This window comes from Thunnus albacares, chromosome 14 (assembly GCF_914725855.1).
Source record: "Thunnus albacares chromosome 14, fThuAlb1.1, whole genome shotgun sequence".
Classification (NCBI taxonomy): domain Eukaryota; kingdom Metazoa; phylum Chordata; class Actinopteri; order Scombriformes; family Scombridae; genus Thunnus; species Thunnus albacares.
In genome coordinates this window covers 5,874,888-5,902,105 of record NC_058119.1, presented here as the reverse complement: position 1 = coordinate 5,902,105, position 27,218 = coordinate 5,874,888, and the positions used below count along the sequence as shown (strand labels likewise).

At 39.6% G+C, this 27,218-nt stretch overlaps 1 protein-coding gene across 3 annotated transcripts in view; it reads left to right on the top strand.

Moving 5' to 3' along the window:
- The window catches only part of LOC122996828 (serine/threonine-protein kinase 32C-like), a 75,833-nt gene that overhangs the window by 7,740 nt on the left and 40,875 nt on the right, over positions 1 to 27,218 (top strand). For 2 of the 3 annotated variants that reach the window (XR_006407086.1, XM_044372562.1), the window contains exon 2: positions 20,210 to 20,265. Coding sequence is in view for 1 of the 3 variants with exons in the window: in XM_044372562.1 (XP_044228497.1) it covers positions 20,210 to 20,265 (56 nt within the window). In the remaining 2 variants the exon portion in view is untranslated. Of the gene's footprint in view, positions 1 to 15,994; positions 16,135 to 20,209; positions 20,266 to 27,218 lie in introns of all 3 variants that reach the window. The other variant, XM_044372563.1, reaches the window with a different exon arrangement.

The following is a 27,218-nucleotide window of genomic DNA, read 5'->3' as shown; positions in this document are numbered from 1 at the left end:
CAAGCAATATTAAGTCACAATTAAAATGAAAATGCAATTTTCTAACAATTTGAAAATGAAAACGGCATTTGACATTTCGTTTCAAAGACTTAACCAGCTCTACGGTGAACAATATTCTCTGCCATTGCCCCAGTGACACACAAACGCTGCTGCTTCCGGTTGGTGCGTAAAAGCGGGCCCAGGTCGGTCGGTAGAACTTGTAAATGTTCATGAACCAAGTCACTGAACGAGGAAATGACGTCCTAACTTGATGAGAGAATTGACAGCTTTGCACTTTCATTTTCATGTTGACACCAAAAGAACGTGTTGACATGTAAATGTAAATGCATTAGACTGGGAGAGCTGTTCTGCTTATTGCACTCACACACTCATGCACACACACACACACACATATGCACACGAGCTCTGAACAACAGAACCTAGCAGTGGTAACTGGCTGGCATCATAAAAATATTTTTTTGTAATTAATATGGTGATTTTTGTACTATTATTATTTGTTTTGTTTTTGTTTGTTTTTATTTTAGGGTTTCATATTTTTTTACTCTATGTCTCTGCCTCTGTGTTGTGTTCATGCACCAATTAAAAAAAATCTACTTCCCCAAAGTCAATTTTTACTTGCACCTATACAAAATGTTTTATTTATTAGCGGTTATCAAATAACAACAAAGACTACAGTTAATTGTCCTGTTTAATCTTTATTTAAGTAAAAGAAACAGAACAAGGACACACAGTGTCATAGATGCACATTCTTGCATATCAAAAATGGAATGACCCATCCCCTATATTTATAGTCTGCCATCTCCACACTAATTTGCAAATGTGTATAAGTCTGGAACCTCTAAATGCATTTTTGATTTCCAAAGGATGTTATCAAGGGGCAGACCAAAATGTCTCTGGATGCAATTGGATTGACCTACAACCAATCAGGGCAGTGAAACGTGTGATGAAGTGTGGCGGCCGACTCATAAACGTACTCAAATTGCAGCTAAACACTACCCTAAAATATGTTTCTGAAACCTTTGAGGCGGAAAATAGGCAATGCACCAACAATCTTGATTCATATTTGATCGGTGCTGCTTAGTTTGACAGTTTGATCTGATTTTCGTGAGCCTGGTGTGTTGCGCTCTGCAGACTTCTTTATTGACAACAGTCAAACTCAAACGACGGATCACCCCCGGACCTTTTGGACTGTTAGTCATTGTATCAAACCTGCCCCATATTAGATAAACGGTTGTGACTGGCCCGTCCAGTTCCAGGCCGGGTGGAAATCTGTCTGAACTGGAGGGGAGCCAGATGCATCTGCCAGAGCAAATAAAACATGAGCTCAGCAGATTCGTCTGGTTCCCAGGCTACTATATTTCACTGAACACTTCATCCTTTTGATCAGCCCAAATAATGGAATGGACTCCCTAACCCAATGGCAAATACATTTTTTTTTAGACTCATTTCTTCCTCTTCAAGCTTCCTGATTTGCCTCTTTAATGCTTCTTGTTCTTGAGAGTATTTATGGCAGTGAAAAATGACATGCTCCACTGATTCCTCTATTTGGCAGTGCTCACATAATCCTGAGGGGTGTTTGTTTCACGCATCACACTACTAGCCTACTCCATCCTTGATTGGCCAACAGCACGTGCCAATATTTTTTTGATATGTACAAGGGGAGGGGCTGTGTTGTGTGCCAGAGAATCAGAATGTAATTTATGATACAACAATGATTGGAAAAAAAAAGATTGAAACCTTTTTTAGTTTATTATTGATTTTTTTCCTTTTTTCTTTTTTAAAAATGTTTTACCACTTGCTAAATCAGGTAAGTTAGTTGCTAGATTTATTAGCCTGACGTAGCATTTTACTTGTCCCGGGCAATTGGGCAAGCCTTATTGTTGAATCATGATAGGCTTCCATACTCAGGCAATCTCACAGCAAAAGAAGAGGATCGGAGAGGATAAAAACTAAAATCGCATATCACAAAATCAAGTTGCTTGACAGGCTCTGCTTGACTCTGTAGTCTGTAATCCCATTCTTTACGCTGGGTGTGTGTGTAGTGTCTGTTTGTGAGGAGGCATCTGTGTAGTGCAGGGAGACTAACTCTGGGCTCCAACATTTCATTTAGCAGCCAGTCCAGACATTACTGCCCATGGAAACCAATTAAAACCAGTTTTCAGACAATCTCAGCAACTCTGCATTGTTCCTGTGTCAAAATTGTTTCCATTTTTTAAGAATTGTAGCCTGATTGGCCTGAGTGTAAACTTATGCAAATCCAGTAAAGATCGAGGCAGAGCTGCTAACGTTATTATAAACTGATAGCATCCAGGTCTGATGTCCACACAGTGGGAAAATACTACACAGTGGATGTGGTAGTTGTGAACCAGTCTCTGCAACGATTAGTCAATTTATCAATTAGTTAGCAACCATCAAATTAATTGCCAACTATTTTAATAATCAAATAATCGCTTTGAGTCATTTTTTGAGAAAAAAAGGTTGAAATTCTCTGATTCCAGCTTGTCAAATGTGAATATTTACTAATTTCTTTAGTCTCCTATGACAGTAAACAGAATATCTTTGGCTTGTGGACTATTGGTTGGGATGAAAGATGTTTGAGGCCATCATCTTGGGCTTTGGGAAACAGTGATCATCATTTTTCACCATTTTCTGACATATTATGGACCAAACAACTAATCGATTAATTAAGAAAATAATCGTCAGGTTAATCGATAATGAAAATAATCATTAGTTGCAGCTGTACTGGCCTCTTTTAACCCATCTAATGTAGATAGTTAATGATATGCTCCTTGAACTTGCAGCATCACTCTGCTAATGAGTGCAGGTTATGTTAGAGCAGATAAACGCACTGTTTAAAACATTAAATGCACTTTTGCTCTTGTGTTGTTGCTTTTGGTTTCTTAACTTCACAAAAGCATTACAGTTTCATCTACTATTCTAAGATGTTAAATTGCAGTATTTCTGTCTCTATGGCTGCGACAGTATGCAAACTTTTCAACTGGTATTGAAATGATTGCTTTTTTTTATGGCTGTCCTTCTGGGATGTGATTTTTTTTTTTTTTTTTTTTTTTCAGGAGGCTATTTGTAACTGAGAGAAGGAGGTCAGAGGAAGGTGACTGTGTTCTTCACATCACTGTAAGAGGACAGGGCTGGACAGTCTGTCGGCCAGCCTCTTTGATGTCAGAATATAGAACCGCTCACCACCACTCTATGTCTTTATGTAGAGCTTTGAGCTCACCTGTGTTGCCAAAGAGTTTGTCACATTCATTATTGTTACATGCACGTAAGAAACAAGGTTATCGAGAGAAGTCAGGTTAAGGCAGGAAGTCAGAGAACACTTTTACACACACACACACACACACACATACACACATACACACTGCATAACAGGATTACGATAAAACCCATGCTTACATGCTGTTGGTCAGTAATCAGATTTCTTTTCTACCCCCCAACCATATTTTGCTAATCAAGGGCTTTGGATTTAATTACTTTAGACACAAGGATGCACCACCACAAGTAATAATCTTTCCTTTCATCCAGCTGTACAAAGCAATACTTTCTCTGTCTGAAGTCTGTCATGCACAAATGATTTTGTAAAACCCCAGTAAGAAACTCAGCTACTGCTAAGTGTACATGTGGCTGAAAATCAGTTTTTTCAGCTGAGTTTTTCATTTACATAATGTTTAAGAAATCGGCCAACAGTAACCAGGCTACACGATGACTCAATAACGGCACACAAACACACACATCCATAGTCTCATTCTTAAAATACTGCACACTGAATGGCCACTGAAATGTGACACTATTTAAACTGACAGAGTCTCCTCCCTTGCAGCTGCACATTATACCCCGGGGGAGTGTGTATGCAAACAAACCTCATTCACTTCATAGATCAGAGGTCTGTAAAAACAATCACGCCGCTTCTCACAGATGTCGAAAGAAACGCGTCTCAGTCGATCGCAAGTGATTTAGTTTAAAAAAGATGTTGTGTAACCATGTGAGGCTTTTGAAACTGGGTTTGGGGTGATGCATCATATGAGCGCACACCTGACTGGTGAACTGAATATACAGCTCTAGCGCTTGTCCTCAATACCTGTGCGGACTAACAGAAAGTCAGGTGTATCTGGGCCAGAACACGACGTGTCCTGCCTCTGCTTCAGATCGGAGCTGCTAATGGGAGAGAACTAGGCCACAGTGTCCATTTCCCCTCACCTTAAACACACACTTAAATGCAGTGTCATACATGCCGGGCTTCAGCTCAAGCACCGTTAGGCAGTGTAGTAAAGTATTGTATCGCCGTTGCTTAACTAAAGCTGTTTTCTTTCTCTTGAGGTATTGTTCCCCTATTTTAACTGTAAGTGTGCTTATATAGTGATGATATAAGTCTTCTTTCTTCAGGTTAATACATTTATACAACATACGTTTCCTGAAAGTGACCTTAAATTGGGGTCGGAGATGTTTTCGTGAATAATTTGTGATATATCTACGTCTTCACTTTTGTGCTTTGTATATGTGTCCGTGTGAAGACAGCTGGTGTTGCAAGTGAAGATGCATTATTCAGCCGTCAGTGTACTTTTCACCTTTGAAGGACTGAAAATAAAGAGTGCTTTTTTTTGTTGTTTTTTTTTTTTTCAAAGCTCAATACCTGAACTGCTTTTTTTAAAAAAAAAAAAAAAAAAAAAAAACCTCATACTGGACAGAACTCTATTTATACCATCACAATTTTTCTTTTCTCTTAGAGACTCTTTGTGACTGCTCTTCCTCCTCTTATGCCTCTACCACATTCCCTCCCACCACCTCTCACCACGCTCTAAATAGATCCTTAATGTATCCCTCTGTGAACAGTCGAAAGGTTAGTATGGCATTTTAACCCCGGAGCGTGGTCCATTTCTTCACCACGATGTGTCACAGCCCAGCGGTTTGTGAAACCAGGTCCCACTGAAGATATACAAGGATGGTAAAAGCAGTTAGGGTTGGGTATTGAGAACTAGTTCGTATTTGGCACTGGTTCCAAATATATAAGAATCAGGGGGTTTGGACCCACTGAGCACCACTTGTAGACAGAATGCTCCAGAATCAGTTAGTACTAGTGTGTCCGACTCAATTACATTTGCTTGTAACATTTAGCTTTCTTTGTTAATCAGATGAAATGCTAAGTATCAACACCAAGATTTAACAAAAACCAGGGTCTATAAGCAGAATCAGAATTGTCTTCATAAAAGCTAAAAGACACAAGGGCTGCAACTAACTAATCATTATCATTATTGAGTTGCTTGCTGGTTATTTTCTTGGTTAATCTTTTAGTCTATTAAATTAATAAAATGGTCCTTAGGTGAAGTCTTTCTTAGAGCAAACAGGAAGCATGTTTTGTCCCACAGATATTCAATTTACAGTGAAAGAAGACAGAGAAAAGAAGAACATATACATATTTAAGAAGTGTGATACCAGTACATGTCTGGCACAATTAATCGCTTATCAAAATATATATTTTCTGTCGATTGAATGATCAATTAATCAGTGAACTATTTCGGTTTTAAAAGACATCTGACTGCAGTAGCGGTGGGAGTGGTGATGTATCTTTCGCTGTACCTGCAACTTTAATGACTATGCAGTGGCTGACCTGATTTTGGGATGATGACCTTTTGAGGAGTTGTCCAATAAATCCATGGCTTTTTCAATATAGTAATTTAACACGGTGCTGCAGGAGTAACCTACACTGGCATTGACTCGCATTGCAGACAGTCTATATGTATTGTCTGTTCCCAGATATACGGTAATAGGCCATAGGTAGTCCAGAACAATGCCTCCTCTGTGTTTTATTAATGAGCCAAAACATGAGGAATACACAATGTGCCGATGCTGGCCCAGGAGTTGTGAATCACGGTGAATTAATTTTGCCAATGCAGGGACTAGGAGATGATGTGGCAGCCCTGTAACATAACATACACAGAGAGAAAACACACACACACACACAATGGGACACATTGCCATGGTAACCTCAGAAGTTTTCACACGGTCCAGATGATGTTTCTTTGTGACAATGCTGTGCATGCGAAAGTCCCCATGCTGCAGTGCAGAATTATCCTCTGAAGTGTTCTCATCTTGCTCCCTCTTCGTCTTGACAGCCTTTAGATGAATGATACAGCCTCCTGTAGTGATTTCTTTTTGTGCAGAGGTCCAATTTCATATCTCCTCTTTCATTCTCAGCGGCCCGGCTCCCTGTTTGTGAAGATTTACTCGACATCTGTGCAGCGTTTTCATACCTCATTCAACTTTACGACTCCACGATACTGTGCATAGTCATACCTACTATACATAAAGTTTACCATTGGATAATTGTAATAAAACTGACTTGACATTGTATTGCAACTGCACAACCACTGTGTGAGGTTGTCTAAATCCTGGGGGGTTACATTTGCACATTGGTGTCTTGTATCAAACCGTAACTGCTGTAACAGTGGATGTTACTTTCTCAGCAGATAGCTGACTGGCATGCTCTGACGGTACAGGGCAGAGCAAAAAACATATACCAGGTTAAAGAAATAGTTCAGCATGTTGGGAAAAATTGTTTGTCGCCTTGGTAAGTTAGCTTAGAAGATTTTATATATATCTGTTCAATAGCTGCATTCAATTAGCTCGTCTTGGCATAAAGACTAGGAAAACAACTACCCCGGCTGTCTGAAGGGGGGAGGAGGAAGATGGAGGAGACTGACAGGGCTGAAGGAGCAGGTCTGATGAAGGTTAGTGATCAAGAAGGAAGTTGTTTAAGCTTTCAGTTAACATTAATACTGAATTTTATGACATAGGCCTATTACTCATACTAGGCATAAACTAGCCTAAATGATTTTATGCCATTTTTAATTTTAGAGGTTCACACATCAAACATCAGTCTCTGTATGAATAACATACTTAGGACCTGCAACATATCTAAGAGAATGGAGATAGCATTCCTTGACTTCAATGCCTCTGCTTGATCTGTGTCTGTTGTAAGTGGATGGATAGCATTTAAGTCATATTAGATCCATGCCTATTACAAACTATTAAGAGACAGATCTATTGTGTTGATTTTACACCTATTGCTACTCTAAAAATTCATTACAAACAGACATTTTGGGGCCATTTAAAAAAAAAAAAAAAAAAATCCTCCTCCCAGACCACCCTGGTAAAGGCTTAGCCCCCTTATCCATAAATCTCTAGTGACGCCCCTCCTCACAGGTCCCATAGCAAAGACCTTGTTCACAACAGTAAGCCTGAACTCAGAGAGCAGAATTAAAGACAAGGAAGAGAGATATGGATGTCTTTAAGATGTAGATATAGCAAACCAGATTACTGGCCTGGATGTCTCCATCCACAGAAGTCTAGGGACTAGATATTGTAGTAGTAGGTGAGTGATAGATGAAGAAATAACAGGCATGACTGCCCGGAGAGAAAATCATTAGTTTCTATCGGTCAACAATGAAACACCCAATAAAACTTTGGCAGTTGATGCATGCACCCCTGATCTATGCCCAGCATTGATCATCTTTAAGGCACCAGCAGTTCAAGTTCAGTCTAATTTGATAGTAACCCTAGCAACAAGGTAAGGACTATGAATCAAATGCCCCACTAGTTGTTTTTGAATAGAGGTTCATCACATTAGTGAGGCACACAAACACAGCGAGAAAAAAAAACAGCCAGATCAAGCCTTAATGGATGCTTTAATTTTCCAGCAGTGTGATTCTTTTGTGTCATCATAAAAGCCGCCCAGTAGATGAAGATCAAAAAAACACTCTCGGGGTAATTAATGCACATGCAAGGAGATTCAAAGACGGTATAACCACATGACAGTCTGCCCGCAGGGATCGCCGACTAACCACTGGAATTGAATATAGTGTTGCACCGGCACACCCTCTGTGAGTATCTCCCTGTGCTTGTCCAATTATCAGTTGAGATCCATAGCTGAAATTGTCACGCCTGTAAAGACAATGAGCTCTGTAGTGCTCATGAATATTCATGTGATGCTCTGTTTAGAGAGCCTGCAATTAGGTTGTATTAGTGCTCTAGTGTACAAGGAGAAAATGATGATGATGGCTGCTCAGTGATGATAGTGATTTAAGTAAACAGATTCATCAAATGTGGCCTTCAGCGCACTGCAGAAGCACTTCCCCATCATATCTGTTTGAAATTTTTTTGTCACAAGTTAGAGTAAACCGTAGCTACAGACAGATCTCGTAGGTAAACAGGGAAACAGCATGCTTTAATGAACTTCTTACAAAGGAGGTAGTTCCGTCTTTATCCTAAACAAGCAATGGATCTGTGGAAAAAGTGTTACAGTGTTGACGTTTTTCACTTGATCTTTCTTTTCTTAAGTCTCCAACAAATACATTTTTATTTGCACAAGAGGCACCTCTGAGAGCAATATGTTAAAACTTGAACTACTTTAAATGAAGCATGCTGCTAATATAAAACATTTCAAGCCACCATATTCTCTTTATCACTATCCAAGGCACATGCAGCCTTTCCTATGCTGATCAAAAGAACATGTGAGTCTTTTCCCCCCATGTTGTAATGAGAGTCCCATCAATAAAGATCAAAGAAGATCAGTGGAAGGTCAGGATCAAGGTGGCCTATAAGCAGAGCTCAGACCCTGAGCTCACGTGAAAAACTGAGTATACCAACAGCAAATTGCCTTGGATTTTCAATGAGTTGAATCGTACAGTAAGTCTTCCTGCATCCAGCTCTCATTGCATTCAATTGGATGCTCAATATCAAAGACTCTACTGTGTCCCAGTGGCAGCTCGACTACTACAAACCATGAAATATGGCTTACTACTGCAATAAAATATTCAGTAATCACGTGGGAGAAGAAGCTGCTGTAAAGCAAACAGTTCTTCTTAGACCCGTTCTTACTATGATCCTAGTTGCACTGTGTGGTGTCACATGCACAGTGAAGTGTCACATGCGCTCAGTCACTGATCCTTCTGTCAGCGTCTGTGTAGAAATACCAAACTACCACCATGAGAACTTGAGCAAAGCACATAGTGGTAATTATATCCAGCGGTGCCTGCTGCTGATGCTATAAAGCTGCCAAGCATGGTGCATAGTGGTTCTATGCACTGTGTATGCAAATGGAAACCTGTCAGCAAAATCTGAGAAATGGCTTGTACACAGGCTGATAACATAGTGCAGAGGCAGACAGCATAGGATTGGATTAGAAGCAGAGGCGTATTCTCAAAAGACAGAACAGGAAGGGATCGATGCTAGGAGGTTTTTTGATCCCAGTCCAATGGGCTTCTCTACATAGGGTGCATTCACTCTGTGTGATTTGATGGCTTGGTTGTACTCTAAATGTACTGTGCATTAACATTTCAGTGTTCACTTTTTGTGTTCTGTGTCAAACTATTTAACATTTTAAAAGGCTTTTTGATATGTATTCATTTTACCCACTCTACCAATATTTCAATATTCAGATACTCATTTTAGCATTATTGGAATAATGATTGATTGGGTGCCAGTAATGTTGTTGCTTTGTTCCATTACCTTAGGTGCAAATTATGTATAATACAGTCCTGTTATGACTAGCACTGAAGTTATTAAAGCAAGTTTTCATAATAATAATCACTCTCTATGAACCTCTATGAACTTCTTACTTCCTTCAAACTTTTAGATGGAAGAACATCAGTAAAGGCAGAAGTGCCTGTGCAAAGTGATATTCTATATCTGTATCTAGTGAAAGAATGGCATCAATCATAGCTATGGTCAACCTTTACTGTTGTTACTTATGCTTTAGTAGGAACGGAGCAACATGGAAAAATCATTGGGGTCCTCTATCTTTCCTCTTGATGAATGAATGGTTTAGCCCTGACTTCCAGAACCTCTGAAAGAAAATATCTGCCTCTCCTTGCTTTGTGCATTGTCACTAGTTTTCACCAGCCACTTGTTGTATACGGCTCTCCACCAATTTTTTTTATAACTCACCCGTTAAAATTTTATTAAACCGTAAAGTTATGCATAATTAAGGACATGGCTGCTTTGAATGACAGGTTGCTAGCTGCTAGATGGCTTGTTTCAGCAACCAGGCTTCATTTGGCCCACCGCAGCTCCACCTCTTTGCCCATTTTGGATTAGCCAGGAGTGAGGCGGAGTCAGGCACTGCCAAATGGCGGCAGCCACTTTGAGCTTCAAAACCGCTCTTCAGAAACCAGTGGGTGACATTACGGTGGCTACATCCATATTTTTACAGTCTATGGTCATTACACATCTTACAACACTTTAAACAACAAAGTTAAGGGATCCTTTTCAAAAATGTTCAAAAAACGAATATCTGCCTATATATCATTATCAGATTTTTTCAACTCTCCACTACTAGTTCAATTCAAAATGCAGCTTTGGTCTGACTCCGATATGGACCTTTGAACAAGAAGTAAGAGATGAAAGTGGCTGAAAGCTATAAAAATTGCAAACTGCTGGTGTTGATTCTCAGTGGGATCGACTGTAGCCTATTATAACACTTTCACATTACAAGAACTATCTAAGCTACTACTATAGCTTTAATCATGTAAGTTAAGTTGTTTATATTCATATTTAAAGTAAGTATCCCAAAGAATCCACAAGAAACCCCCAAACTTAAAATATGCATTTTCAATGTTTACTAATACTAATACTAAAATCTGTTAAACCTGGCATAGGCAGGTTTATCTAGCTCAGGCCAGTGTGAGTGGATAAGTCACTCAGGTTTTTAAATGGAAGTATTTTTACATGGTATAGAACATGTGACAAAACTCCGGCAGCAGTCTCTGGCATTTATGATTCAGCCCTCTCAGCACAACACTTTCAGACGTGAATGGAATGAGCACGGTGAACCATGGCTCCATTGTATTAAGTGGTATCGCGTAGATCAATGTACTCAAGCTCTACTGACATCAAAGGTATTAGGTTGCCCCCCATTAGGATAGTGCTTTGCCTCTTTCACAGTCCTTGGTAGCATTCGAGCTCAGCTTGACGCATCCATTTCTTGTGACAGTGGAATAGTATCATTGGTCCGGTTTATTGATCATGTGGTGTTACTCTTCCAGTTAGATATAGCCTCTTTGGTGAACCCAGGGTGAAATTGGAGGCTACTGAGGATGAGGAATGCATCAATACTTAATCTTCTGCTCTCCCAGTGGTTTTTCATTAAACCCAACTGAAATTCAGTTATTTTCTCCACTAGATCACTGATGTGTTCTCGAAGGACAAAATCTTGGGTTTGGGCGGAAAATGGGACAACAATGCATCTCATCACCCTCAAAGAGGACACTATATCAGTTGTCCACATTTAATTGTCATGCACAGTATCTTAGAAATCTCTTTTGACTTTGACAAAACCTAGGAAAATTATTTATTTAAACCACCGCATTCCATATTTCCATATTACACTGAATGGCCCAAGATTGAACTACAGTTACAACTCAAAATAAAGTGGTATATTTTTATTGATTGAGAAAGTTGCTATGCTAATTATTGTGCTTGTCCACTTTGCAGCCACTGTAGTTTTATCACACCTTGCAATACTGTAAAATAGTGAGTCCAACTAACTTTTCATAAGCAAGTACCATTGCATAAATAACATGAACTCACAACCTTGAAGTGCCCAGCATCTGTTTAGTGAACCAATGCCGTAGCTATCTAAACCGCAGGTACTTGTATATGAGTTGAACTCATAATTCATCAGCATCTGCGCTCTTGATAGATTGCCACCCCTCCTCCCCTCACACAACCCTCTTTGTGCCGGGAGCAGCGACTGTGATGGTGATTAATAAAGAACGTCTCATGAAAATTACATTATCTTAGGATTCATAATTAATGCCAAAATATGACTATAGAAACTTTTTTCCACACGCCAAATTCATATTAATTTTCATACCTTCACAGTACTTTTCTGAACGTGTCAACATGTTCTGCCTCTCCATAAGGTCCCAGCTGTTAATTGCATTGTTCTTTTTTACCATGTTCCAATAATGCCTTGAGATACTGCAACTTCTCTTCGTCTATGAAAGATTAATACCATCCTTACTTTATAAAAGTTATCCAGTTAAAGAGACCTGCTTCGAAAGGTTGTTTCTGGACCCCAAAACTCTCCAGTTCAGTATTTCCCAGGGTATAATTAGCAAGGTTAATGATCCCGTTGCATAATGTATTTTTCATGGTTTTGAAGGTGTCCTCCACATGGTTCACCTTGTCTAGCCTTCCCTCTTTTCTCATGCACTGTATCACAATTAATTGTATTAACTGCAATCATTATAGAAGTAAGCCGAGCTTTCGATCAGATTGTATGAATCCCCCCACCAGACCACTACTAAGGTTATTGGATGGTGATTGTTCCTGTATTTCTTACTGTAAGCCACTCCTGAGCAGGAAAGATTTCATAATCGGTTTATCTCCCTTTATACCACCACATCTTCAATAGCCTCAAGTAGTGCTATAACAAGAGGTGGATTTTTAATCGTCAGTACATTAATCAACATTTTTGATAATCAAAAATTAATTAAGCAGTTTATTGGGCAAAATGCCAAATGTTCACTGGTTCCAGCTAAATGTGAAGATTTGATGATTTTCTCTGTACATTGTAAATTGCTTATCTTTAGGTTTTGTACTGTTGCTCGGACAAAAGAAATGTGGAGATGTCACCTTGGGCTCTGGGAAATTGTGGTGGCTACTTTTCATAATTTTGTAGACTGAATGGTTTATCTTAAAATAATTCTCAGATGTAATAATATTGAAAATAATTGTTAGTTGCATCCCTACCTGAGCATTGTGCCAAAGAGCTGTTTTTCATGCTTATGACACCCCAGGCAGCCCCAAACTATTATTGTTACAACTGACTTTGTCATAGTGAGACACTCAAAACTCTGCCAGTAGTGAGAGGAAGTTAAAGGCAAGCTGACAAATAATTAGACATAACAGGACATATCTTGATTGAAATATATAGTTGCAAAGTGGGGGTGCTATTTTGGGTACCCCTGTGGTTAAAATCCCATTAATTTTTCCCATAGACAATGTTACATGACTCACAGTTGAAGCACTTGCACAGCTTTGATGGTTGAATCATCAGTACAGAAGATTAACAGCTGCAGTAGAAAATATCTGGTTCTTTAAAAGTTGAAGGTACAAGCCTGTGGACATAAAAACATATGCTTACATACAGCATGTGCATTTCAGCAAGATATATTCCATCCCAATCTGGAGTTTATCAGGCATTATCAGGCAGAGTCCCATGTTTCTGTATGAACTAACACTGAGGATATCAAGAGAAAAAATTTAAATGGCAATTCAAAGAGGAGAAAAGCACAAGTGTTATAATTTCTTTTAGTCAGTGCTGAATTGTGACTTTGTCTCAATTAGATGTTTTAAGTATGTACATGAAGATGCACACCCTCCCTCAGACCAGACTAACACATTGCATGGCCCTTGACATGGGCTTTATGCCAGTATCAGCTCCTCCACAGGAGCCAATCACCCACTGAGGACCCCCGTGGAGCCTACTCAGCATATCATCCTGGTGTGTCAGCAGCTTTCCAGCCTCTACAGAGGAAAAGATGTTGTCGTTCTCCCACAGTCTCCATGGTAGATCAAATTCACTCACACTACACGCTGCAGTTGTCTGCAGGGTCTGGTCTGGTCTTTTGTGCAGCATCCAGTGAAACCTGAGAGCACTTGATGGAGCCAATTCTGACTGCAGACACTTTTTTCCTCTTTCTGGCCTCATTCACCATTAACCTGCTGGTTTTCCTTGAGTACTACTTGACAGTGAAATGACACAAATTACAAACACCATCAGCAGTGTTCCATTGATTTATAATAACAATAATTGAAGCCTTTCTTGTTCGGCGTGGATGTTCCATGGAGAGTCCTCCTGTTTGTTGACTGTAGTTTAACAAATGGATGCCCTCTGTCCTTTACTCATTTGACTCAACACCCATTGCAGCAACTGTGTGAAATCAACCACTTGAAGCTGGGAAAGAAAAGTGTTGCATACCCAAGGACTCTCATAGATAGCACTAGAAAAAACATCCATTGAAATGCTGGTGAATGGGTAGTCACACAGGATTTGTTAATTGAGTCCAAGGGTAGAGAGAAAAACATTAGCTCTCAGATGATGACTGTCAAGGCCGTTATTGAACAATAAACCTATTAATTAACTGAAGCACTTCACCTCTGCAGTGTGATGTCACTGGTCAAGCAGTCCAGAGATGGTCTATGTTGTGATTTAAGTCAGCGTAAAGCTTGTATGACATGAAAAATCTATACTGCCTCCCACATAACTCTTCTCCCGGAATGTGTGAACCAGCAACCAACCATGTGGGGGGAAAGAGAGCCCCTTATGCTGAGGCAATGGTTACAGGAAATGCAGTGTCCGCTCTAATTATCCCCTTATCATGGAACAAAGCCCAAATCTCTTATGCCCCTGAATCTGAAGAGCAGCTCTTTTCACCAGGCCAGTTAAAGGGAGGGGGGGCTACTTTTGTTTTGCTTCCCATTACCCGATGACTCATACTTCGAGGAAGCGCTGCGATGCTGGGGACATGGATCGATGGGTGAAAAGAAAAGTTGAGGTGGATGGTTAATTGTGCTGTCTGTTATGTAGAATCATATTCTAAGTCTAAGTGAATTTACATTTCTTACATTGATTTTTAAAAAAAAATATATTAGCATTATCTGACACATAGAGTGTGACTGCTGTGTGAATGTTGCCCTCCTCCTGAAGTTGGTTCAGGGATTATGAAGAAAATCAGCAGTGAGGTAACATGTCCTAGAAGTTAAAATATACTTTTTTCAGACCCACCACATGCAAACCACTGTCAGACTAATACCATTTGGCACCCAAATATTACAAAAGCTGTTTGTCTAATTTAGATATTTAAACGTGATTTTTAAACCTGCATGAGTTCACTTTTTGGCCACTTGGGGGCAGTGCAACAAGCTGCAAACATGATCGCTTTACAAAGTTGGTGCAGTTAAAGTGTTTGAAAACATTTGCCTATTTACACATCCAGTGGACATGAAGCAACATTAACATTCACTTGGTGTTGTGTTTTGGTGACCTGATGAATCCATTTAGGTTTGTTTTGCTATCCACCAACTCCTGAGAAAAATATCTGGCTCTTTAGCTGCTAATTGCTCACCAGCTACTCACTAATGTTGTCTCTCTGCTGTTTGGTCCTAGGCAGGTAGAACATTGAGTTTATCAGACTTTTTGCTTAAAACAGCTGCACTGGGAAGCTGGGTTAACGAGAGCAGTGAGAGTCAACCAAAACAGTTAAACCAAACCAATGACCTAAAAGTCACTGAAACTCTCCATAGAGCTTAGGGGAACCCGCATAGTTCTCTGACCCCTTGTACATTACACATAGTCAATTGATCCATTGCTCATATTAAAATCATCATTGCAGTGCAGCTTTAAATTTATTTATTCAAAATTTTACATTTGCTCCTCAGTGAATTGAAAACAAGGCACTTTGATATCAGGTCGGAAAATAAATTAAAAATAAATCTTAAATAATCAAGCAACATGCAAACTGGGTTAGCTGTTGTACCAGCTGCCATTGCTGTCATGTCTGTGAGTGATTCGATTGTTAGGGCATGTCTGCCTGCAGTTTCAGACTGCTCAACAGGCTCAGTATAAGTTAATGTTGGCATGAGAGCTGGAGGGAAATGCATCGTTATTCTCACTCTCATCTGGAAAAGCACTGCTGAATCTATGAACCCACCACATTATATACACATTTCTTCACATTTCCCTTTATCCCTTTAATACCTCACGGATAGCTATGTTCATGGTACAGTGTCTCTGTGTGCCGGCACCAGGGTGCAGTCAGAGCCATGCCATATGAAAGGATTAGCCATGTACAAAAGACTGAGCAGAGAGAATCCACACTGGATTAGTCTGTCTTCCAGACGAAACATGCAAACCACACCTTGTGTCTTTTTGTCTGGAAGCAACTAGCACGTTGGGGTTTGCTTTCTCATCCAGCACAGGTCTGAAGGAAGGAAGGAGCCCAGGCCCAGCATGTGTTTTCTTCTCTTATGATCACTGCATGTCTACTTGGTCAGGGAGCTGAACAGATCAGGATGTGAGCTTCAGAAGCTGACTGACTTTTAAGGAGGAGCTATGTGAGTAAGGGTCATGCCTGCTGTGCTCACATCTGCCTTGGGCACTGCTACACACACACACACACAGAGCAGAAACTAGTCTCAATCAGTTTCACAGATGATTTCGAGGAGGTCGATCAGTGGTAGCCTTCATCAGCCCACATTGCAATACTTGCAGTTCAAAGTAAAAGACTGACTGATTCCTCTGGTTTCAATCAGTACCAGTGCATTTAATAAAAAAACCCTATACAATGTAAGTCTAAACCTGTTACACCTTTAAGTAATGCAGCCCAAAATCATTACATCCTCTGAAAGGAACATAAAGTGGAGCCAAATGATTAATCATTTTTATTTTGAAATTGCAAGAGCTGCAATTTCAATTACAATTTACATAAATGTCTTAACAAGCTATAGCAAGCGGATGTTTAAGCCAAGAACTGTTGATTTCACTGGCTGTAATCATAACTGTTGCAGAGTAATTTATTGCGCAGTAGTTAATTACGGTTACTTCTGTGAGTTGGCCAAACAACAAAAAAGAAATCTTGGCTGTTTTCTTGTTACTATGCTCTCTGCATGCCAGCATCTGTACCATTTATGCCTGGCCAAAGTCTTTCTCATGATCATAAAAGACCAACAGTGACAAGTCCTTTTTGACATAAACAATCTAGGTGATTACAGCTAGCAGCTTATTAGCTCAGTAGTTTTAGAGTAAGTGACAGCTGGTGAACAGAGTTGTTGGACTGTTCAGCACACCATATCATCATTTTAAGCTTATAACTCTTGAATTGACAACTTCAGGATTTAGTGTCAAACAATATGTCCAGTCAATCTGTGAAGCTAATGCTAACAGTAGCTTACAGTGTGGGGCTGAACAGTAGTATTTCTCAAAGTCTCAGGTTCTCTCTTCAATTCCTCATTCTCTTTTTTTCAGCGTTGACAAAGTTTCAATCATCTCCTCCACTGATTTTGTGCTGTCACCAATCTCTGCCATATTGAGTGCAATGTTGTCACAGTTTTTATTAATCTCTGCTGTTATTTCTTCAAGTTTTTGGTTTGTTGAAACGATCAATCAAGGACTGCATGCAGTGAGTAGGTCGGTGTTTGATATGTGGTTGGACTCCAACTCACCTGTCTTCATTCTTTTACAGGCTTCTTTGTGTTTGTTTTTTTAAATACCTTTTTTAAAGACTTTTTTTTGGCATTTTTTGCCTTTATTGACAGCCTCTGGTTGTGCAGATAGATAGGAAACATGGGTAGAGAGACAGGGATGGCATGCAACAAAGGTTCACGGACAGAATTGTAACCAGGGATGTTGGGGAATGTATTTTTGTTGGGTGGTGTAGGTGTAGTCATCAATGCTTTGCTTCTTTGATGCTTTTATTTGGTGACCAGATGCCATTCTAAACAAAGCTGTGGATTGTCAGTCGTCACTGAAATGTCTGAAAAGTTTGCACCTAGCTGTATAGTGTCTACTCAGTTCTCCATTTTGCCCACTCTCTCAATGGCAATAGCGTTCGGTGTAGTCCACAGCTTCTTAACGCCAGTCAGACTTACCAGCAGTATTTCATTATTAACAGAACTGGTCAACTATGCAGTTGTTTTCACTAAATGTAAAGCCACATTTATAATTATTAGGTAGAGTAGGCAAATGTCAGGTATAAGTAACATCTTAGTAAATGCAATATTAGCGATAGCATTATTTTATGTGATTATACTAATGTAGAAACAATATAAGTTTGTGATAATGCAAGGTCCAAGTAGGCTATATCTTGTTTAGTATAATGTACATTAGTAGTTTAATTTTTGGAAAAGCATTTCACTTTAAATTACAATCTGAATATTGGTCAGAAAAATTGCATTTTGGTGTTTTTGCCATAAAAAGACAGCTCTACCACAGAGTTGAGTCAACATCTCTCTGATAAGGTCTCAACAAAAATGAAACACTGCATTATCAGAGAGTATTTTTAGTGGGACTGTTCTGTTGAGTTGCATTAACAGGTTTCTTTTTTTGGCTCACTTGAGAGTAATTCGTCATTATGAGGCTTAAAAGCTGTTTCTCATCCCTCCCATCCAACCACCATCGCTTTCAGTACATATTTTAAAATGTGTACTACACACAGGACAGTTCAATTACTCAGCAGAACACACATCCACTGAAGGCAATGAGCCAAAACATCTAACTGTGCCATTACACATATTGATGTAACAAAATAAAATATGATGAATGATTGCAGTGCTGTGGATGTTGTTGTTTTTTAAGTGTCCTCTCTGTTTGTGAGCTCTGATGTTCTCACCAAATAAGCTGAAATTCCTAATTAAAAGTTTTCATTTGGGGATCATGAGCCTCTTTTATTTCTTCTTGCTTATTTGCACAATTTGAAGCATGCAACATTTGATGGTGATGATAATTTCAGTGGCTGTGTTGAATTTCTCCAGTTTTCTGCGATAGATCTAAAACTCATTTTAATCATTTGCCACGCTGTGAATGTTTCATGAGTCATTTTGATTACATTCTGATGTCATGATAAGACAGAATGTAGAAACTTTTTCAAAACATGCCTCAGTAGACATGTGAATGGACTGAACTACATAAAAGGCATAATCAGAAGCTTTGCAGAATCTAATTATTTGTTGTACTGTTTTGTTGTAAATACTGTAACTTTTAGGACTGTACATGGAACTAGTTCGAAGCTAGACAGTACAGATCTTGTTTGAACATACATGTTTCATGTTTTCTCTATTGTGCTCTGATTTTCAATATTCCAGACTTTTCATTGTCTAAATACTGTAGTTCTCTTGCCCCAAAGTGTTCAGATGAGCTGGTTTTCTGTTTAATAGAAAATATCTTCTTTGTTCTATCGATTCTAAAAGCTAAGAGACCGTACCAATCCAATGTCCTGTATAGTGCAGTCATAAAGTATTAGGACAGTAATATGTTTTTGATTGTGGTGGCTCTGTTCTTCCAGCACATTGGCTTTGAAATGAAACAATAACTATTAGGTTAAAGTGCTGACTTTCAGTTCTGAAGAGTGTTTGAGGGTGTTCATCTCTATATTGGGTGAACAGTGTAGAACTAATAGCCCTTTTTATTTCAGATGATGCAGCAGGACATCGGGCCTCATGCAAGAACATTTTTATATTGTTATACTAAAATTCTCTTACTTTTTTCTGTGAGGTTTGCTTGGTCAAGTATTCCAAGTCAGATTCAACAAACTCTCATTACTGCCTGAACTTGTTGCAAATTGATTTGATCATTAGCATAATCAGCGTAAATGTACACTGTAAATTGGCAAGCCATGAACAGAATACTGATTTTGCATTGAGTTTTATTTTGGTTGATTTGGGTATCATATTTACACTCCAAAGATTAAGATATTATAATTCTAAATAATTCTAAGTGTTTCTCCCCTTGTAAAGAAAGACAGAGGCTATCTGTTCATGACTGGTATGACAGGGTGGACCACTTGTAAATTTCACTCATACCTATGAGAAAATTCTATGAACAAGAAAATTGCTAAATGCCACAAATATTCTTAAATTTTGTAAAATCCTACCTGCCTCTTAAGAGCGAATCAGTTTGTACAAGTGGCTCTTGCATGACTCCCGCTGATCTTAAACATAGAGGTGAGATAACAAGAACCTTTTTAACACCATCTACTGTAGAAAGTTCTAAACAAACCAAGAATGTGTTTCAATTACTGCACATCAGACAAGAAGTTAAGAAGGCTTCAATACCGGCCTGGCAGGACATCACCACTTAATTTTCTGCTGATGTCTGTGGGTGGTAAACTTTAATGATTTATTGATTGAGGATAACTATTAATAGCAATGACACCAGGTTAACTAGCCCAATGACTTTCTGTCCCATAAAATGAGGGAGCTTGTATAAAAGGGAATTCTCACACTGTGTAAACACCCTCAAATTAATGCTTATAGTCAGCACTTCAGAGTCAGAGTCATTGTTTCAATTTAGTTCAAATGAGCTGCAGAGCTAAAGCAACAACAAATTCTAATACTTCATAACTGCACTGTACAGTGAATTGCAGCTGAACTCATGCTGACGGATTCTCTCCTCCTCCTCTCTTTTTCTTCACAGTGAACTTTGACCACTTCCAGATATTGCGGGCCATTGGGAAGGGGAGCTTCGGAAAGGTAATGTAACCTCCATTTCTCGTGCAGTGGGCGCATGTGTTCACACCTGCACCCTCAATTACCCAGCACAGTCATTATCTCCACTAAAGAATCAGAGAAGGCCAGGCAGAATGGACTGCCAGAGATTACGCTGTAGTTCTCACCATATTATGCTGCTTAAGAGATAAATAATTTTTCTATTTTAGTAATAGTGATAAATATGGCTTATATAATTCTTTCTATAAAGTCACTTAGAGGAGAGCCAATTTACTTTTCATCTCATGCCAGCCAACCTGTTGGGAGTTTCGACCCCACGTCTCCATTTAATTACAGAGCAGCACAATAGTGTGACTGCATTTGTCATCATACTCGATGGTTGTGCTGAATACAGCTGAGAGGAAAACTTGGCATGTCTGTATATATGTGTGTGTGTGTGTGTGTGCTGCTGAACCAAATTACAGCAGTTCTTTTCAACCTTGTCTCAGGTGCAGTATTATCATCGGTGGCCGTTGTTGATAAAACAGACATTTTGGATTAACTTGTTGGCCATTTGTTAGTGGAAGAATTCCTTTGTGTTCGTGTTTAATGTCTGAGTGAGACTTCAGTAATGAATTCAGGGCGAGATGTGTGTGTCTGTGTGTGTCGATGCACAATTGGGCTCAAGAGATTGGAATAGTTTATCTTCATTTTGAATCCTAATATTTGTTCATTATACTTGTGTCTGTGCACGCCTTTGCAAATTCTTTCTGCTTTGCTCGTCTCAAGAATTCTTTTTTTTCTTTTCTTTTTTTTTTTCAAAAACATGCTCCTCTGTTACATGGAAAGTCATTGCCCAATGCTGAATACATTACCATGTGAATTTATGTTAATTTTACTTATTGCTTTGTTCTCCCAAGCTGCTGTCACTTCACTTGAAGGGAATCTGCAGTAAGCCAAGAAACACACTGCATGCAGGCCTAGCTTCAGAGACTGAAGCAGGGCAGCTCAAATGTTTTGGCGCAGTGGATACTTTATTTACACTCACTCCAGTTTATTGGCAATATATGCCACATGTAAATAAATATTCATTCATGTTTTTGGGTTTTGAAATTCAAACATAAAGATAGAAAAAACAGCTTAAAATGAGCTGGTCTTGCAGCCAAGAGAGATGCCCTGAAAAAGTCATGGATGTGACAGTAAAGTTTAGATGTAAAGGTCTTTACACACTTTCTTTTCTTCCTTCATCTTTGGACAGCGCTCCGGCTAAAGCATCAAACAACAGAAACCAACTGTTCCATCCGAGAGACAGGGGAAATAGACACAGTTCTTGTCTGAGAGATCCGGATTCATAGTTATGCAATATCTGCAGCACAGTCATGTACACAGGCACACTTTAATAGAGACACGTGCACACACACACACACACACACACACACACACACACACACACACACAAACAAAATACACTCACACAGTCAGACAGATGCTCATATCCAGATAAAGTTTGTCCTTGTTGGAGGTCATATTGTCTGTGTCTTTTGGCCCAGTGTGGCCTCACTCAGTGTTCCTGCTGTTTCTAAATACTTAACAGCATGAGTCTTCAGCTTCCCACAGAACACACTAAGACCTCGGTGAGTGTGTGCGAGTGGAGATGTAGTCGGATAAAGATGTTAATTCATTACAAAATAAAGCAAACACACATTTTTTGCACCATAAATAAAAGCAGTTGATATTCTGCTATTATTTATTCAATGAAGTCTTGGTTATAATCATTTATACTATTCAAATAAACCACTTTAAAAACCAAAAAACATAAAGTCTTTGATGTGTGCGTGACTGTGAGAGATATATAAAGAGAAAAGAAAGGGAGATGTTTACCTCACACTGTAGCACTGTGAAACAGGATCTGTATATTCTAGCTTGTATAAGTGCTCCATGAAAATGGGCTCTCTGTTGTGCAGTACTGTACGTGTGTGTGTGAGTACGTGGTAGTGTGCATTTGTGAAAGTGAGAATGCGTGTCGCGTGGCTCGTCCTTGCGCAGCAGGAGGCTGTGAGGTAGTAGGTTGGAACTGAGAATGGGGAAGCTCCCCCCTCCAAAAGCCATCTGCAGGCACGACTGACAGCAGCTCTACTCTGCTCTTCATCTCTCTCTGTCTTTCTTCCTCTTTCTATCTCTACCTTTTTACATGCAGTCTTAGGGCAGGTGTCTCTTTCTACCAGTCTTCTCGCTGTCACTCTGTCAACACAAGAGCTTCTTTCCATGTCTTCGTCTGTCTCAAAGCCTGTGCAGACTTTCTGTTGTCATATTAACATGAGGGTGGGCATGGGCTTGTGTGCAACTAATCCTGTGGTAGAGTCCAGCCACGGCCAAATTAGAGCCTGTGTCAAAATTCTGACAGTGTGAGAAATTTAGGACCAAATTCTCACAAAGTATCCCCCGTCGTAAAATGACATGAAATAATGCAGAATACACCTGCGGCTGCTGGCATAGGCTCATTAGTAGGTTGAACTCTGCTTCTGCTCTTCCTCTGCACTCTTGAAAAGCCTCATTTATGTATTTATAGACTAATAAACACGAACAAGTCCAAGTCAGGTCTTATATCAGCACATCAGGTTGAGTCCAGTGCTTTGCGGATGCAGCCAAAACTTTATTGTTTTGCTACATTTTTTAAACATGACAGCATTGCAGATGGATAATGCTTGTTTATGACATGTCTCTGCTTGCTCGTATTTACATCGTTGTGCCACAGTCCCATCTCCAAGGGCTCCAACTACAAGTTCTTCTTGTTTTTTGGCTCTAATAAATTTGGCCTGTCGTGACAGATTTTGTACCAGCTTGAGGGTTTATGTCTAAGATATCATAAATTTGTCCAGAATAGGCAAATCATGGTGAAAGTTGTGTTGTCTGCACTTGGCTATACTCAAATCTCATTCTCTGCTGCCAAAAATCTCACACTCTCTTCCCCTTGTCTCGGGGCAAATCATCCCCCCCATTTCTCATTTTGATATAACAGTGCAGGTGTCTCGCTCCCTTCCTTCCCTCTCCTTTTGATACCTTAGGCTTAGCTTCTCTCTCTCTATCCCCCTCTGTTCCTCTCACAATTCAATTCAAGTGTGTTTTATGGGCACTACAGTAAAGAAAGCTGTGTTGGCAAAACAATATAGTATAAATAAAAAAATATGGCATTGATATTATTTGAATCCCCACTCTGAGGGCAGTCTCTCTTTACTTCTTTCTCTCATGTTTTGGAGCATCTGTCCTCTACCGTGTGGGGTGAAGAGTGATGTTGGGTAGGTGTGATTATTTCCACAGCAGTGGCCGATATAGCTCATTTGTACCACGCCTGCTACAGGGCTGGATGGCCATATACAGCACCAGAGTAAGGATAATTGCCTGCTCCCCTGTTGCTTTCTCTCTCTCTCTCTCTCTCTTTCACTTGTTCCTCATACTCTACCTTTTCCCCATGTGCATCCCCTTTATCACTTCATCTCCTCAGCTCAGGCTGTATTGAAGACAGCTGTTTCCGCCGCAGTGCTCATTAAGGCCTGTACTGGGAGAGCTTGAGGGGGGAGTTGACACTCAAGGGAGACATGACAGTCATTGGCAGTGACAGCAGTTTAGTGACAGCTCCTTAATGCCAGCAATCAGATGGACAGGTAAACATCTAAACAGCGAGAGGAAAGCAAAAAGGGAGGCGGATGGAAAGAGGCAAGGAAGGTCAGAGGTAGCGCAGGAGCTCAGCTGGTGGTTACCACATCCTCATCCCCTGTACACCGCACACACTTCAGTGGGAATAAACCCTCATTAGGACCCAGTGTGATGGAAGTAGTAAGACAGATGATCAGAGACAGGCGCTGGAAATAAGTGGGTGTGGAGGAGAGGAGGAGATGATACACGGAGGGGAAAAGGACAGCGAGAGAGGCCGGGGCACCCTCATATCGGGGAAGGCACCGGCGTCCGTGGAAAGGTCAGGAGATGATGAAGCCTTTGTTAGCGTTTTCTCTCTCGGTTAGCCCTGCAGGGCTCCCAGGCAGCACACTGAGAGTCCTCCTAGCTCTAAAGACTGACAGTCCAGCCTCAGCTCGCTCATAAGGACTTCTCCCGTGTTTTCACCTTCCCGCCGCAGGTGCGAAGGGCTCAGATGTTGAGTTGGTTTTTCAGAGTGCAGCTTTGCAGCACAGCCCGGCTGCAGTGGTAGCCCTCGGCAACCTGTTAACCTAGAAATGTATGGTCTTCCATTGCACTACACCTCCTATAGGTTTTACAGTACAAAGCTCCACTAAAAGAAGCGGGGGCTATAAAGCCGTTTGAACACTCAGAAATCATGAAATGCCCCATGTTCATTTATTTTGTTTTAAATGTATGCTTTGTTTATGATAAAAAATAAAATGAAATGTCTGGGCAGGTTTAGTATCCAGAGAAAACATTTGGAGGCGTTGCTGTGAACATTCCTGCCAACAAAATATAATATACATGGTTGGAAATGATGGCAGCAGTGATGTGAGCCAGAAAGCTATCATAACCTCTAAAATGTTTCACCATCTTTTTTCAGCATCTTATTCCATCATCGTCCAAGTATGCCAAAGCATGACTTTGCACATAGACACAACTACACACATTAATGAGTTATGTATCATGAGTATTGAAGAATTTCTACTAATGATGGGGTTAAATTCTTGCTTCTATTCATCATAATTCCAACTATTCTTCTCCAGAGAATACTGCAAAATATCAGCATACACATGTACTGTTATTATTTAACTACACTGTGTTAGCCAGAAAGAGTTGGAGAAAGAGTTTTGTTCCACCTCCACATTTTTGATATCTGTGCAGTTCCATGGAGAATCATTTGCAGAACTGTGACGGTAGCCAGCATTTTTCTTGGGATAAGGTGACATTTTCCGATTGAAATCTGATGCAGAACTATGATAAAAATGACTCATTTAGCTCTAAAAGTTCAGATAAGAATTCCATCAACCCACGAACGCAATGTCCTTTAATCATCAATGCAGCTGCCCTAGGCTGGACATCAGAATAGAGGATCAGACACTCGCCTTTGAAGATGCTTTACATTGACATTTGTGGGTATCAGCATTAACGCCAGCATTAATCAACATAACAGTCCTATTGTATAATTGTAAGACATGTTAACAATAATCTGATGTTTCTAACAAAACCTGTACAGATTTATTGATACTTAGGCTTATGTGAAATCTGATTAAAAGCTTACATGAGAATCAGTTGACTCCAATCATAGCTTAACAGGTTTAATCGCACAAGAGAAAAAGTGTATGGAATGTTTTCAACATTGAGTTTAACAGAGTTTAACTTAAACTGCATTCGATAGCATGTCTGGCTAACTAGCTTACTACCTACAGTAGCAGCCAAGACTTAAACTACTTGCAAGTCCAGGTAGTACATCATAAACTAACTACATTAGTTTATGGGGATACAGGTTATATTTAAACCCAGTTTACAACTAAACACATCCACCATGTAGCACTTCCCCTCTGTGTGGAAGCTAGTAATGGATGCTATCAGAGTTATCAGTATCAGTTTATCAGTTAGCAGTTAACGTTAGCAGCTCTGTCCTGCTCTTTCTTGGAATTGGGGAAGTTTACTCTCAAGCAACCCCAGTCAACATTAATGGAAATAGTCTTACATTTGCTAAATACATTGGTTAGTGCTCATCCTAATAACCTTTTTTCTTATAATATTAAAATCATGCTAAGCTAAGTAGCCAAACAGGGTTATGTTATAAAGAAATAACATTATGATCTTACATTTTTACTTATCATACTGATGATAGTAGGACTTACTAGCTCTATACTTATGAATACAAGAACAATGAATGTAAACTGACGTTCTCTTCTAAGAGAGAGCTCAGGGAATGAATCCTCCGAACATAAAAAGGGACAGAGCTGCAAGCTGTCAGCTATAGGACTGAAAATACGATATCACATCCCTTTAGTTAACAAGTTAACAGGCAGGTTGTCAATCATTGTAATGGTCAGTTTTATTCCTCACTGATTTATATTATGCTTTAATTTTAAAAGAAGACATGCTATATTAAGCAATTACAGCATATTTCCATCAGGATGATAGGGAACAAGATATATCAGCCTGCAAATTCTATCACGTTAATGAATATGTATGAGATATTCCACCTTTAATGAAACACGCGGTTACACCTCTAGGAAGCCTAAAGAGAATATACTCCAGATAAGCCTTCAGGCACTTTTGTGCATCTTTAGTCTCCTTTACATCCTGTGATGCATGTAATCCTCATTATGCCGTCCTTATATTTTCCTACCTTCATACACGAGTGACTTCAAAGTCCTTCTGTGTGTTTCATGTAAATTGGAGGTAAGCACAGACTCGAGACAAGTCTTGTCTATACATTTGTGCTTTGAGAACAATTTTCTGCTATTTGGTGTATTTACCCAGGAGGCTTTTTGGAAATTTTATATCAGTTGAATCATGTGCATTTAAGTCAATATTTCTTTTCTTTGACGTGCGATACAACAATTAGAAGTCTGCCACCTCCTATATTACTGTCTCCTTTCCCTCTTGTTTCTGGCAGTTTTATGCAACTCGAACAACCAATAGTTCAAACTGAAAGTTAGATTTTAGTCAGGGATGCACTGATATGATACTGTTAGGTAGTGGGGCCAGTACTGACCATATTTAATGGATTAGGTATGAGCCATGACATGACTGAGCCACATTAGATACAGTTTCATCCTAATATTATTCAGTGTTTTATCAGTTACACTCATATCAGTCACAGCAGCCCGCAGACTGTTTTTAGCATCACAGCTAGAGCTGAACCCATTAGTTGATTAATCGATTGGAAAATCAATGGGAAACTATTTTGATGATCATTTCCAGTCACTATTCAAGCAAAAATGTCAATAAATTCTCAGGCTCCAGCTTCTTAATTGTGAGGATTTGCTGCTAACTGAAAATTTGTGGGTTAATTATATTCTAGA